Genomic DNA, 14,973 nt, shown 5'->3' on the forward strand with positions numbered 1-14,973 from the left:
AGGGTGACCATATTTGGGAAACCAAAAAAGAGGACACCTAGTGTGTGTGTGTGGTGAAGCAGCTTTCTGAGTCCTGCAGAAAGTACGTTATTCCCCCGCCACCTTAAAGAACCCGATTGGAGTGGAGGAGGGGAAAGGATTTCATTCTGCACCACCACCATCCACTCCAATTGGGGCCTTTTCTATAATGTCCACAAATGACCCACTTTCCCCTTTAAGACCTCAATTGGAGCTCGGGGTAGGGGAATGATGTGCCTCAAGAAAGCATGTCATTCCCTCCTGCCATGCTAATGGCAGCCTTAAAGGGGAAGGTGTGTCATTCCAGGACATTATTGAAAATTATAGAAAATCCCCCCTGACACCATGGAAAGAACAAAAACCAGGACAAATCCGGGGAAATCCTGACAGTTGGTCACCCTACTCTGTGCGGCAATGGCGGCAGAGCCAGGTAAGGGGGGAGGGGGTCTTACCTGGTGCTGGCACAGTCCATGTGGTGATGGCGGCGGAACCAAGTAAGGGGGAGGGGGTGAGCCAGGTAAGTGGGGGGAGGGGGGCTTACCTGGCTCCGTAGCAGCCCAGGCGGTGGCTCCAACTGAGGCCCAGTCCTCAAGGTGGAAGCAGGCCACGGCCTGCTTCCGGCTTAAGGTCTGGGCCTCAGTTGAAGGCGCCACCCAGACCGCTATGGAGCCAGGTAAGTGGGGGGGGGGAGAGGGGCTTATCTGGCGCCGCCGGCGGAGCCAGTCAAGGGGGAGGGGCAAGCCAGGTAAGTGGGGGGAGGGGGCCTTACCTGGTACCCGCCATCTGCCGCCGCCGCGGTCTGTGCGGGGGTGGACAGTGGAGCCAGGTAAGGGGGAGGGGGGCTTATTCGGGCCCCATTTTGTCCTCCCTTCCCCACTTACCTGCCTCTGCCGTCCATCACAGAGTCAAGTAAGTGGAGAAGGGGGGACAAAATGGGGTCCGAATCTTGATCCGGATCCGGTTCCAGTGCGGATCGGGGGAGGTTCGGATCGACCCAAACCGGTTCGGGCCCGGAAAGTTATTCTGAACCCGCTGGAGATTATTCCTAGCATGTATGTGAGAGCATTCATATATGTCATTGACATCCATATGTGTCTCGGTGTGAAATGGAACTAATAAGTAGTGACAGCAAAACTAAAGATGCCCCAACAACTTCAGTGGAAGAGAATTATGTCCTGTTAAAATGGATGAGTGGTTATCAGCATATCACACACCTTTTTTTGGGTTGCTAAAATGTATTAATTTTTGTCAATGGCTTGCTACAAAATACTTCAATATGGTGAGGGCCCTACTATGTGCCTATCCAAAATGTTTCTTCTTTCAGCTTTATAATAAAATGTTGAAATAGGTTTCCTGTTCCATTTGGTTGAATACAATTTACTAACCCATTAATTTGATGCACAGACCTACACGGTGTGTAATGTTAATGATGAAGAAGCCTTTGTCAGTGACATTGGTCATAATCACAAATGACTGAGCTTTTCTGAAGCTCTTGTCGAGGCCTGAAGTACATATATCCACTTCTGGGTAATGCTCTTCTTGCCTCCTCCCTGCTCCAGATCACCCACAATGGAAGCAGATCTTCATTTGTGTGTATTGTGTAACTTTGGCATGAGTGTTCAAAGGATGTCATTTACATGACCTAGGTTATCCTTCCGCTACTCCAGTAGGATATGTCAATATCATCCTCACCCCTTGTGACAGAGGCAAGGTGGAGGCACAGTGGTGTGCCTACGACTACCAAATGAGTGTATGGCATAGGGGAGATTTGAACTGGGGATTCTGAAGTTCATAGTACAGTCTCATAAACCATTACACAACACTAGAGTCAGAGTTCCCAGGCAGCACAATAAACTTAGCCCAGCAACCAGCTGCTTGGTACATACTCATGCAAATCAGCAACCAGTATCAGTCAGTAAGTAGCTTTATTATAAAGTGGAAGTCATGTGAAAAGTAAATATTGGCTTAAAGCAGGGATGAGAAATCTCTTTCAGCCTGAGGTCTACATTGCTTTTCAGGAGCCTTCTGGGGGCTGCATGCCAGAGGTAGTCAGAAAACCCTGCAAGTGTGAGTGGGGGCAAACTGCAAACTCCCTTTCATAATACTTTCTCACACATAAGGCACACACAATGCACAACCATTCGTTCACCCATCTCCATTTTCACACATGATATACTCCTACAGTCCCATCTCATCAACACACACAACAAAGCGCTCACACATGTGGGTGGGGGGGCAATATTTTGACAGGGGTCAACATGCTGAAGCAGGGAAGGATCAACCTTTGCCTTCCCAGCAGTGCCCCCTCCCCATGCCCCTTGAGGCCCTGCCAGTGACCACCACTGCTGCCAGGTACATCTGTCAAGGCAGGGAAAGGCACTTTGCCCAGGATCTCCTCAAACCTGGAGCCAGCCATGAAGGAGAGCTTTGTGTAGAGGGAAAAGGTTTTGCTTTCCCCCAATAGTCTCATTTCAATCATTGTCCGAAAACGAACATTTAAAAAGAAAGGTGAAAACAAGTGAACTCAGCAAATGCGTCACATGCTAACCCTCCACATGCGTCAGGGTTGCTTGAATGGACGCAACACCACAATAGCTCTTACCAGAAAAATGTAGGTCGCAACAAGTAAACAAAGAAGTTGTGGTTTAGCAAACAGCATGGCATGCAAGTTTTCTCTTGCTCGTGTGGTCATGTTGCGTGAGGCCTTAAAGGAATACTTTGCATGGCACAAAAGGAAACTTGTTTTTAGTTCCATGCTCTGGGTTTTTTTGCCCAAAATAAATCAAGTCAATAAGAAGAAGTCTGTTATCATCAGCAAAGGTGTGAAATGTGTTCCAGGTATGGGTTTCGATTCTCCTTTGCATTAATAGAGTTCTGCATCACTGTTTCAACAGCACCTTTTGGGTGCAAAACAAATTGATGTCTCAAGCACAACATCAATGTTCTATGTTGAGGTCAGATAAACCAGAGTACATAGCAGCCAATGCCCATAAACATATAACCAGGAATTGCTGGGGGTGGACATTTTCTTTTTTGATACAACCCATGAAATTTAGGAAATCTTACAAAGTAATGGGCACAATCCAGCCAAACATAAGCACTTTTCAGGCCCGTAGGATCCAATATGAGAGATGAGAAAGGCGCTTTGCTGTCCCATTGAAACTAAACCTTGAAACTGGATCATGCTCACTGTTATGTCATATTGCAGAGAACACAACCAGAAACATTGTGGCAGCTGTGATGCCTTCCAGCTGCTGTAGCACCCAGGGCCGGTGCCAGACTATTTTGTGCCCTAGGCAGGCGCGCCGTACTGAAGCTGCCCCCAGCACCCGCTCCTGGCTTCGAACCCAGGATGCTGGGGTTAGGGGGTGGGGCGGCGGCTTCAGAATGGCGCGCCCGGGTGTGTCATACTGGAGCTGCCCCCCCAACTCCAGCGCTCACCCCTGGCTTCGAACCCAGGACGCTGGGGTTAGGGGGTGGGGCGGCGGCTTCAGAATGGCGCGCCCGGGTGTGTCGTACTGGAGCTGCCCCCCCAACTCCAGCGCTCACCCCTGGCTTCGAACCCAGGACACTGGGGTTAGGGGGTGGGGCGGCGGCTTCAGAATGGCGCGCCCGGGTGTGTCGTACTGGAGCCGCCCCCCAACTCCAGCGCTCACCCTTGGCTTCAAACCCAGGACGCTGGGGTTAGGGGGTGGGGCGGCTGCTTCAGAATGGCATGCCCAGGCGTGCTGTACTGAAGCCGCCCCCCAACCCCAGTGCCTGCCCCTGGCTTCGAAGCCAGGACGCTGGGGTTGGGGGGTGGCGGCTTTGGAACAGCACACCCGGAAGCCGCTCTAGGAGAGCGGCTTCCGGGTGTGCTGTTCGGCGCCCTCCTTTGTTTGGTGCTCTAGGCCGCCGCCTGAGTTGCCTCTATGGTAGCGCCAGCCCTGGTAGCACCCCTTCTACGGACCCACATGGCAAGCTTCTGCAAGCACTGGACAAGCGCGCAGCCCAGATTCACTTTTCCTTCCCCATCAGTGGGAATGTGAAGGACAGGTGCGCAGCCACCCTTCCAACAGGGACCTGCCCTTTGGGGACAATTAATTCCATTTGCTTTGGAATTTGCATAAGTTGTTTCATACTGAATAATAATTGAAAGCTTTTCTATACGAGACATTTATTGTGTGCTCATGATTCCTTATTTACAGATGTTTATGGGTTCATTAGACAACGTTGCAATCCTTTAGTTCCGCTTCTGTTTTTTTCAAAGCACTTCCCTGGGCATTTTTAGAATGGGGGAAATGGGGTATTACTTCTGAAAGTGCTATTTCTACTGGTGTATGTCTGCTATTCTGCTGTAGCACAGAGCCACCTAGAGTTAATGTTGCAGAAAAGCAGGAAAGGAAAAGCTCTTTGTGTAGAGCTCTGTTCTGTGACGAAACTAAGGGTCGATACAGGATTAAAAGCTTCGTGTCGAAAAGCGCTGAATGACAGCAGGCACTCTTCTCTTTGTTTCTACCTTTTAGAGGAGGAGCTGGTAAAATGGTGGTAGAGGAGGAGGAGATAAAGAAGGGGAAGGAAGAGAAGGACAAATTTCTTCCAACTCCAGCTTCGACGATGTTTATGGGCAGCTCTCTCTTTCATCTCTATGGATGCTTAAAAATAGCTTCTCGGTGTGAACCAAGAAGAGACCTATCCAAAATACATTAGTTTATTCTATCCTTTATATAGCTACGTTTCTGTTCTCCTGTTCCCGGCACTCCATTCTCTTCCCTCCCCCCACTCAATTTTCAGTGTTTCTCCCCATCTCTGAGGGCCAAACGAAACATTCTTCTAATCATGCATACCAGAGCTATGCATGATTGGTTTCTTTACTTCAGAAAAAGTGCATGGGCCCTGATTTGGATTGAGGCTGTGGCATACAAAGGGCTGAGGTTCAAGTTTCCCCCACCTCTTTGTATCCCGAAATTTCACCTCCATCCTGGGGGAGGGGGCATTAGGGGGAGGAAATGATTCCAATGGAGGCACTTCCCCTTTATTTAACTCCCCCTTCAGTGCGTGTGTGAATATATATTCTGGATTAGAAAAATATTTAATTTGGCTTCACTCAACTTTCCATGTAATTCAGTTATTACGGTGCTATTTGAGGTTTGTTTGTTTGTTTTCTCCATTGTTGTTGTTTTTCACTTCCTAAACATTTTCTTTGAGAATCAGCAAATTACCCCGACTATGCTAATACCTCTCTCTTGTATGTGGGTAGGGGATGTATTGGCCCTTGCTCTATGAGCACAGAAAGACTCAAATTAGTATTGGTCTATACAAGAGGATCTATTAGTCTGATCTTAGAATCAGACTATGCCATTTGAACATCTTTTACAGAAGGGCTTTTACATGCAATTCCAATTTATTTTTGTTTGTTTGTTTTCCTTTTCTAAATGTTATGTTTGTGTTTTATTTTCAAATGAAAGTTATTTTAAATAGAGCAGTCGTGGGTCTCTCTGCACACTTTTTTAAAAACTCAAGTGGCTTTCCAATTGTCTTGTTTATTTCTCCTCAGTATAACTTCAAAAATAACCCATTTCCATGAGAGAGGGGCCATTCTGGTGATGTTAGAACATCAGAGAGAGCAGTCCTAGAGAGGTCTGTTCCAGAGAGCCCATGGTGGAGGGACTGCTGCCTCCAAGTCCTGCCAGTCTCATCCCGGACAAGGTAGACGTGAGGGCGGGGGTCTTGCATAGGGTTTTTTGTTTCTGTTTTTTGTTTTTTGTTTGTTTTGTTTTTGGAGGCATCCTGGGGAAAAGAGTTTGGTTTGTGAATCCAAGGTCTCCCTCAGTCTGTGGACTCCCCCACTCTCATATCTGCCTTTTATCTGCTGCCACAACAAGATGGTCTCCAAAGGAAGACCTTCTACTCTTGACTATGGATCTCCCTTTCTGCCGACAGAGAGGGAAGTCTGCAATATCCTACAGCCACTTGGATACCCACCAAGACAACATAGGATGGTGCAAAATAAATAAACCATTAAAATAAGTAATTTTTGATAGAACATGACTTCAGGAATATAAGAAAATGTACATGTAGCTACGAAACTGCACCAATCCTAAAATATTCCTTGCACTCATGGAATCTTCTGATCTCCAGAATTGAAATCCTTTCTCATAGAATAGGACCATTTGGGCATTTCTCAGATAGTCTTCACAGTTTTATCTTGCACTCTTAGGCTACAAAACCCACCTCACTTTTAGCATCTTTCTTCCTTCCCACTCTCCAAATATCTTGCTGGTGCTCACTGTCAAGTATCATTGTCATTCAGTGTACTGAGCAGTAGTGTTTATCCACTGCCTTCTGCAAAATACTATATGAGCAGCTATTTCAGATTACTGCATTTAAACCAAAGCTGTTTTAGGCTGCTTTGATCTGTTGTGTAAAGTGAGTGATTGTGACTCTTCCTAATAGATTTGCTAAAAACACACAGACCTCACCCAAGCCTTGAGCAGAAAATCCAAATGGAAGTCCCAGTGAGGGAAGAAAAAAAATTCAAATTAAGCCAAACAACTGACAATTTGCTCTCCTAGAATAGCACCCCTAAAAATTCTGCCTAAGGGGGGTTGTGTCACTTTGTCTACTGATCCCGCTGGTCATGAGAATGCCTAAGTACACACTAAGGCAGGGTCTACACTACTGCCTTAAAACAGTTTATAACAGTAGTGACAACTGTTGGGGCCCAGGACACATAGCATGTATAGTTTTCAAACCATTTTCGAAGTGTCATATTCTGCTTGGTGTAGATCTGGTCTAAATGTACTTCCCAAGAATTGCCTTGTCAGAAGGCCATCGTATTAAGAAGACCATTCCTGCCACTTGAACAAGGTACTCTCATCAGACATGGTGAATATCCCCCACCCCACCCCCATTCCTTTTGATTTAGGACAACTTTTTGAAGTCTTTAAAAAGCCATTATGGTGGAAACATTTCACAGACTCTTTCTCAAAGCTGTACCTCCACCTTCCTCCTACATCCAAAGCCCATTGCCGTTGTCAACTTTTTAGAGAAGCAGATTCAACATGGTATATATGAAGCAGCTACATATTCCAATGGGAACACCTACATGCCTGTAGAGAGAAATGGAAAAGGGGAACTGACTCTGAACATCTCATTTTTGCAATGTTTCCTCAACTAAAAATGGGAACCGATGTAAGTCCATTTGGCATTCAGGGCCTTAGCAATCAGGCATGATAGGACTATGTGTGGACTGGCCAAATCCTAGGATGAAAAGATTAAGTTGACATAGCAGTAGCATTATAGAACCATGGGAACATTTCCGTAGTCTATTTCCAGAGCAACCAGCCTTACCTCTATGAAGCCTTACCTGTATGGAGCCTAGCATGCTTTTCTGCTAACTCCATGTGGACAAGCCTTTCGGGTAGCTTATACTGGAGGTGGTTGCTTTTTCTGAGCGAAGGTCACCACAAGTCTCCCTCAAGGGTCTCTAAAATTGAGATGCCTGAGTCAGGCTCCTGTGCAAGCAATTAGAATGATTTGTTCCTCTTGCTGATTTGAGCTGTGAGAATAGTCCCATTGGGCTGCACAGCTTTCTCCCCCTCCTCCCGCAACAGCTCTGCAGGGTATTTCACATTTGAGAGGAAGAAAACATCCCCATCCCTTGGGCTGTGAGTTCTTCTGCATGTATACAATCCTCTCCCTCACTGCACCCACCGCCCAGCCCTTCCATCTTGAGTGCATCTAAAAGCTCAGTTGTGATCATCCCTTGTCCTGTAAAGAACAGGAATGATAGATTTGGAAATAACCATGACAGGTGAATTTCATTTCTGAAATGGAACGTGAAGCAAAAATTACATATATGGTGTGTCACTCATTATGGGTGTCAAATCAATTTGCAGCCCCTATGGACTTTCTGTACCCTTTGTATTTTGCCCCGACTTGTGTAGCATTTATGTTGCATGTATAATTTAATTCAATTATTATTCAGTATGAAACAACTTATGCAAATTCCAAAGCAAATGGAATTAATTGTCCCCAAAGGGCAGGTCCCTGTTGGAAGGGTGGCTGCGCACCTGTCCTTCACATTCCCACTGATGGGGAAGGAAAAGTGAATCTGGGCTGCGCGCTTGTCCAATGCTTGCAGAAGCTTGCCATGTGGGTCCGTATAAGGGGTGCTACCAGGGCTGGCGCTACCATAGAGGCAACTCAGGCGGCGGCCTAGAGCACCAAACAAAGGAGGGCGCCGAACAGCACACATTACATATTTCAGGCATACGAATACCATTGTTTTATTGACACACAAAAATCAGACGTCTGAACAACACATCTGCTGATATGTACATTATACAGAGGCACTCGACAAGTAATAATAATAATAATAATAATAATAATAATAATAATAATAATATATTTCTTACCCACCTCTCCACTTGGATCAAATCCGAGGTAGATCGGATTGCCTGCAGCTTTTTGCCTATTGTACATATGATGGCTTACAAGGATTTCCACTGCCTCAGGTGTGAAGGGGAGACTATGCTTAGGCACACTGAATTCATTAGACCCACACACAGTGGCAGAATTGCATGTCAAAAGAGGCCCTCAAGTGCTCTGTTTAGAATGGAATCATAAACTGCAGATTTTTTAAAAAATAAATAAATCAAAAATTGCATATATATTTTTAAAATATATAACACAAGGATGTAAGAGGTCTTACTGACTTGAAACAAAGATCCATTTAGCATATTATCTTGCCCCATCCTGTGAGTCATGCCCAGTTTTGGCTGTCTTAAGGATATACATAACTCCACAGAGGGAAGCATCCTTGTCCTGATCATCATTCCCGGATTTCTAGTAGGGAACAGCAGAATGTTTATCTGAAAAACAGGGGAAGAACATGTTGGAAGGGGGTGGACATCATTGAGAAACATCTCAGATTGTAGCACAGCTGCTTCTTGGAACACTACTAGAATTCCTGGGTCACATCTCTCAAGGCGTGCACTGCTGTTAATTGGGGTAGCAATGTGTCTCGGCACTGCTGTTAATTGGGGTAGCAATGTGTCTCGGCATGCATCTTTTCCCTCTGCAGCAGTGTACTTCCCTTTCCTAAGGTCTGCCTCCCCTTCCTTCTTTTTTCTAATACACATTCTGTGCTTTTTCACTGAAATGTTTTATTGTGCTAACTCAAAAATTCATGAGGCAATCACAAGTAATCCATTTCCTGGACCTCATACAATTTCCGCTGTTGCTGGAAGGCCCATGTTTCACAAATAGAACTGGGGGCACAGAACAATAGCGATCTAATGGATTTCATGTCCATTGTTTAAAGCAGTGTGTGTATGCATAAATGTATTCACGATGAATGTCCAAAAGGCAGAGACTAAGGCCGTTTCTACACCTGTCTTTTCTCCAGGGATCGTCCCAGGATCATCCCTGCACATCCAAATGACACACAGGGGATCCCGGGAGCACGCAGGGATGATCCCTCCATTTTCCTGGGACAATCCTTAGGTGTAGAAAGGGCCTAAGTATCACAAAAGAATTTTGACAGTGTTCCCAGCAGCTGACAAATGCTGTCTAATAGCCCTCCAAACTTGGTGCTAGGTTTTTGGACATCAACTCCCATCAGCCCCATCCAGCATTGCCAGTGGTCAGGAATCCTGGGAGTTGTTGTCCAAAACATCTGGAGGACACCAGCTTGGGGGAGGCTGCTGTATAATATAAAGGTGGAAGTGAAAACCTATGCATTCACTAATGGTAACTCCATAATGGCGTTCCCTTGTAATTTTCAGCATTCTCTACATTTGGACATTTGCTGAAGAGCAATTTATTTATTCATTTATTTATTTAAAAAAAAGATTTGCATACTGCCCTTCATCATCAAATCACAGGGTGGTGTACAAAATGCCTTAAAATAACAATTACAATAAAATACAGAAAGAAAAACCATAACAAAGAAAATCTATGAAGCTAGATATCACCAACTGCCTGGGAATCAGAGATGACCAGAGAGAAAGACCAGAATATTGGACTGGGCAGCCTACTGTAGAACTAAAAACATTGCTACAGACATTGGGATGGGTAGCATTATGTAGCCAGTATGATGTGGTGGTTAGATTGTTGAACTAGGACTGCGAAGACCCAGGTTCAAATCCCTGTTCAGCCATGAAGCCTATCCAGTCAGTCACTTTTTCTTAGCCTACTTCACAGGGTCATTGTGGTGATAAAAAGAGGGAGGGACAGAGAACCGTATATCTTTCCTTAAGCTGATTGGAGGGAAAGTAGACTATAAATGTAATAAATAACAATAAGCATCAACAAACACTACAGTGATCAGAAGTGGATCCTTGTGATTGTGCAAGGAAACCATCACACTCAGGCCTTAGCTAGACCTAAGGTTTGTCCCGGGGTCATCCCTGTTCATGTAAATGACACACCGGATATCCCGGGAGCAGGCAGGGACAATCCCAGGATAAGCCTTAGGTAGCTAAGGCCTTCAATTCCATTGAAATGTTATATGGATGATGTAACATGTTGATGCAAATTACAGGCTAAAACATGTCTTGTTAAGGCATGCTAACTGTTTCATTTACTCATCATCAGTTGTAGGGAAAACGTGCAAGCAGGATACAACACTTTAAAAACTTTTTGAAAACTGTATATGTAATGTGTCCTGGGCTTGAACTGTTGTCAAAACCATTATAAACTATTATAAGCAGTAGTGTAGATCCTGCCCCGGTGACCAGTTGCAATAATTCATGGTTTTTAATTGCTCTTCCTGTAGCATTTCATTTATAAACAATAGAAGCAGTTACACGCACTACAGTAACCTTTTATGGTTCTGCTCCCATGAGAAAATAGCACTTAAGAATCTGCTATTTTCGAAGATACATTTTTAGCGTACTCTAAATTCAACTCTTTAGAGTTAGCCAGTTTTAAGGACTGAGAGTGGGGATTGCAGTTTATATTTCTTGTTTAAAGATGAACATTTTCCATTCTCCCATTCTGGATAGATGGAGCACATAGTCTAGCATTTCCTGCAGTTTATAGAAAAGGGGGAAAGATTTGGAATATCACATGGGAGTAGACGTCCATTTGTGGAAGGGGTCCTCCTCCTCCCCTCCCCCCTTGCTGCAGGTATCCACATGCACCCCAAATCTTTTCCAAAGGGTCCCCCAACCTTTCAGAGCAGATTTAGGGGTCATAGAGTGAAGAGGGGGAATTTGATCCACCTGTGGAGTCTGTTATGGTGGCAGAAGGGCACTGTTGGCTACAACCCACAGACCAGCCATGGGGAACGGGTAGTCCTCCAGATGTTGTTGGACTGCAACCCTCCACCATCATCATTTGATTTATACACCACTTTCCACAAAAAGTATCCAGTGCAGCTAACAACATAACAGCAATACAACAACAAAAAACCACACTAATACATCAAATAGTACATTGTTGCAATAACAGACAACCCAAACACTTCCTTTCACTAACACTAATATTATAACATTTCAAATTAATTACAAAATAAGCAAAAAGCATCTGTTACAACACAATATCAATTATTATTATCAATTATAAGCCAGAGACAAATACACTCAAACTTTCCTATGCATGGAAGAATTTATAGAGACTACAAACTGCAAACCACTAGCCCAGGAGTACAAAGTGCAGAAGATAGCAACCAGATTTCTTACAGCCTGTAGCAGCTGCTCGCTCGCTCGCTCGCTCACTTCACTCTTTCCTGCTGGTGCAGTTCTCAAGGCTTTGATGGAGACAAGTGGGTTGGGGTGGTTTGTCTCTTCCCCTTGCTCTGGATGTTTCTGTTCCTTCCCATCATGGTTCACTATTGGTGATGCTGGATTTATCTGATGGGAGTTGCAGTCCAGCAACATCTGGAGAAAACATTCCCCAGCCCTGCCATAGATTGTGAGTTGCTGATAGAACCAGAAATGAGATCTGTTGCCAATCTATATATTTTCCCTATTCACCACTTACAGGATTCTGTGACAAGATCTTCCTAATTCATATATGTGAATCCTATCTTGAGGACTAATCAGGTATTTAGCAATGAGGATAATGGGAGTTATAGAGCCTTGACTGTGCTCATGCTTGCTTGCTTGCTCACGGTAGTTTCAGGGTCCTTTACACAACATCGTCATCATCCGGGGCGTCTCTGACTTATCGCGGGGGTATTTAGATTGAGGAAAGTGCAGTATTTTCCTTAACAGCATTATATTTATAGTGTGCAATTGCACTATTTTGCTATAGCACAGTGCCATCTAGTGACTGTGTAATGAAACAAAGAAAAAGGCAGAGAAAGACAAACCTTGCGGGGGGGGGGAAGCACTTGTAGAGGGGCCAATTTCATCCCACAAAGAATCCAGAAGCAGATGCCCCATTAATATCAACAACAACAACAATTTCTAACCCGCCTCTCCATTTTGATCAAGGCGGGGAACAGCAGTAAATATAAAATACTTAAAACTGAGTTAAGGACATAATATACATTGTTAAAACATCCTAAAAGCATTGTCAAAACAAAGCTGCGAGATGACAGTCTGGTACAGAGCAGCCGCTAATATTCCAGCTGACAGGGGTCACGATGTTACTGGCAGGTCTTCTGTTGTTGCTGTCGGCATCATCATCGTCATAATATGTATATAGCATCATCACTGTGCATGATACTTTCCAGAGTACTCCTGCCCCTTGGAGCAGACAATCCCACATTTGACAGAGAGGAAATAACAGAAGCGGGGAGGGGAGGCAGTAAACAGGTGAGGAACATGTGTGTGTGTGTTTCAGTTCCACATGCTTAAGCTGAGGGCATGGGAACAAGAGGGTTGTGCCAAGCGCTTCACAGGAAAGGGGGTGAGAAGAGATTTGAGGGAAGTAAGGGAAGTGACATCACTCAGGTGTCCAGAGAGGAGTTCCAAGTATGCAGAGCAGCAAGGGAGAAAGGGTGCAGCCTTTTGAGGGAGCAGGAGACCTCTGGACACTATTGGCCAAACACAGCCAGTGAACATTATGTGATGACGATATCACGTGATGCACAATGATGTCGCTTAGGATGGCCTCTTCAAGAAAAAGCAGTGTACTCATAATCTGTACCCAATATTTTAAAAGCATAAACAAGAAAATATCACTAATTAGCAAAATTGTGCCAAATGAGTAAGGAGCATTTTCAAAACATCCCTGAAAATGACAGACTTCTTTCTATATACCACTGTAAGAACATAAAATTCCCAATTCTTCTCTGAATCAGCAGTTGACCTCTACGGGAGACAATGGAAAAAGAAGGCAACAGGACTGTACTTACTGATTTTGTCTTGGTGGGGTTCACAACAGATCCAGTCCTGAGAATAATTGTCTTTGTCCTGTTCCTGATCTCATACACCGTAACACTGACTGGAAATCTGGGTCTCATGACACTAATCTACCTAGAGTCCCGCCTGCACACCCCCATGTACTTCTTTGTGGGCAGCCTTTCCTTCCTGGATATCTGGTACTCTACGGTCTACACTCCCCGGATCTTGGCTGACTGTGTATCCAAGAACAACTCCATGTCCCTCACTAGCTGTGCAGCCCAGTTCTTCTTCTCTGCTGGCTTGGCCTACAGCGAATGCTTCCTGCTGGCAGTCATGGCATATGACCGCTATGTGGCCATCTGCAACCCACCCCTCTATGCCACTGCCATGCCCAAGAAGCTCTGCATCCAGCTGGTCATTGGGTCTTACGTAGCGGGCTTTTCCAGTGCTATTGTGTACACAGGTAACACCTTCCACCTACACTTCTGCGGGAACAACATTATCAACCATTACTTTTGTGATGAACCACCACTCGTGAAGATGGCCTGTGATGATACCCGTGTCTATGAACTCACTGTCACCACTATCCTTGGTTGCAATATGTTGGCTACCACAGCTGTCATCCTTGGCTCCTACACGGGCATCGTGGCAGCCATCACACGTATCCATTCAGCCACAGGGCGCCGCAAGGCCTTCTCCACTTGCTCTTCCCACCTCATTTCTGTCTTCCTCTTCTATGGCTCCATTCTCTTCACATATTCCCGACCCAGCTCCCAGCATACTCCGAACTGGGACAAGGCAAGTGCTTTGTTCTACACGGTCGTCAACCCCCTGGTCAACCCCTTGATTTACAGTTTGCGCAACAAAGATGTGAAGTCAGCCTTCAAGAAAGTCCTGGGGAGATTCATACAACCCAAATGAATGGCAGTGACCCTATTGTCTTTGTCCACTTGATTCAGGTTACAGATATGGGAATCAAGCACTGCCATTTAACATCCTCCTTTATTATTCCAGCAGAAGTGACTATGGAGAGTACTGGGAAACCAAAAAAAAATCTACAGGAGACTTTCTGCATGAGTCCACTTGACCGAGACTTCTGCTTCCAGGTAGTTCATTGGATTAAGATTGTCTCCTTTACACATTTTCCTCCAGGGCTTTTGTTTCTTTGCATTTCAATATGTTCCATTACACAACCACTAGGTTGCCCTATAGTATAGCAGAATATCACAAATACCCAAAGGTTTCATGACACTATTCACAGATATACCAGACTTTCTTCATTAGGAAAACAAACAGCTAAAATGTTTGCAAAGAATGGGATAGGTCCTGGAGAATGTAAAGTACCCGCAAACTACTGTGAGTGAAGAATCACAAACTCACAATATATGCCCTTGTAAAAAGGCTCCAGAGCCTCGTGTGGTGCAGAGCGGTAAAGCAGCAGTTTCTGCAGCTGAAACTCTCCCCACGGCCTGAGTTTGATCCCAGAGGAAGCTGGTTTCAGGCAGCCGGCTAGGGTCGACTCAGCCTTCCATCCTCCCGAGGTCAGTAAAATGAGTACCCAGTTAGCTGGGGGAAAGGTAATCACAGCCAGGGAAAGCAACGGCAAACCACCCCGCTATAAGGCCTGCCAAGAAAACATCAGCGAAAGCTGGCATCCCTCCAAGAGTCAGTAATG

General features: G+C 45.2%; 1 protein-coding gene across 1 annotated transcript; it reads left to right on the top strand.

Annotated features, from left to right (window-relative positions):
• The first annotated feature begins 13,277 nt into the window (after nt 1-13,277).
• LOC134393361 (olfactory receptor 9G4-like) lies at nt 13,278-14,219 on the top strand. The gene has a single exon (XM_063118389.1). The coding sequence runs from the start codon at nt 13,278-13,280 to the stop codon at nt 14,217-14,219; it is 942 nt and encodes a 313-aa protein (XP_062974459.1).
• Nucleotides 14,220-14,973: the final 754 nt, after the last annotated feature.

The sequence above is a fragment of the Elgaria multicarinata genome, chromosome 2 (assembly GCF_023053635.1).
Source record: "Elgaria multicarinata webbii isolate HBS135686 ecotype San Diego chromosome 2, rElgMul1.1.pri, whole genome shotgun sequence".
Taxonomy (NCBI): Eukaryota; Metazoa; Chordata; class Lepidosauria; order Squamata; family Anguidae; genus Elgaria; species Elgaria multicarinata.

Bases quoted from the DNA above. Each gene is read 5' to 3' on its own strand.
- LOC134393361 (XM_063118389.1), top strand. From the start codon at position 13,278: ATGGAAAAAGAAGGCAACAGGACTGTACTTACTGATTTTGTCTTGGTG.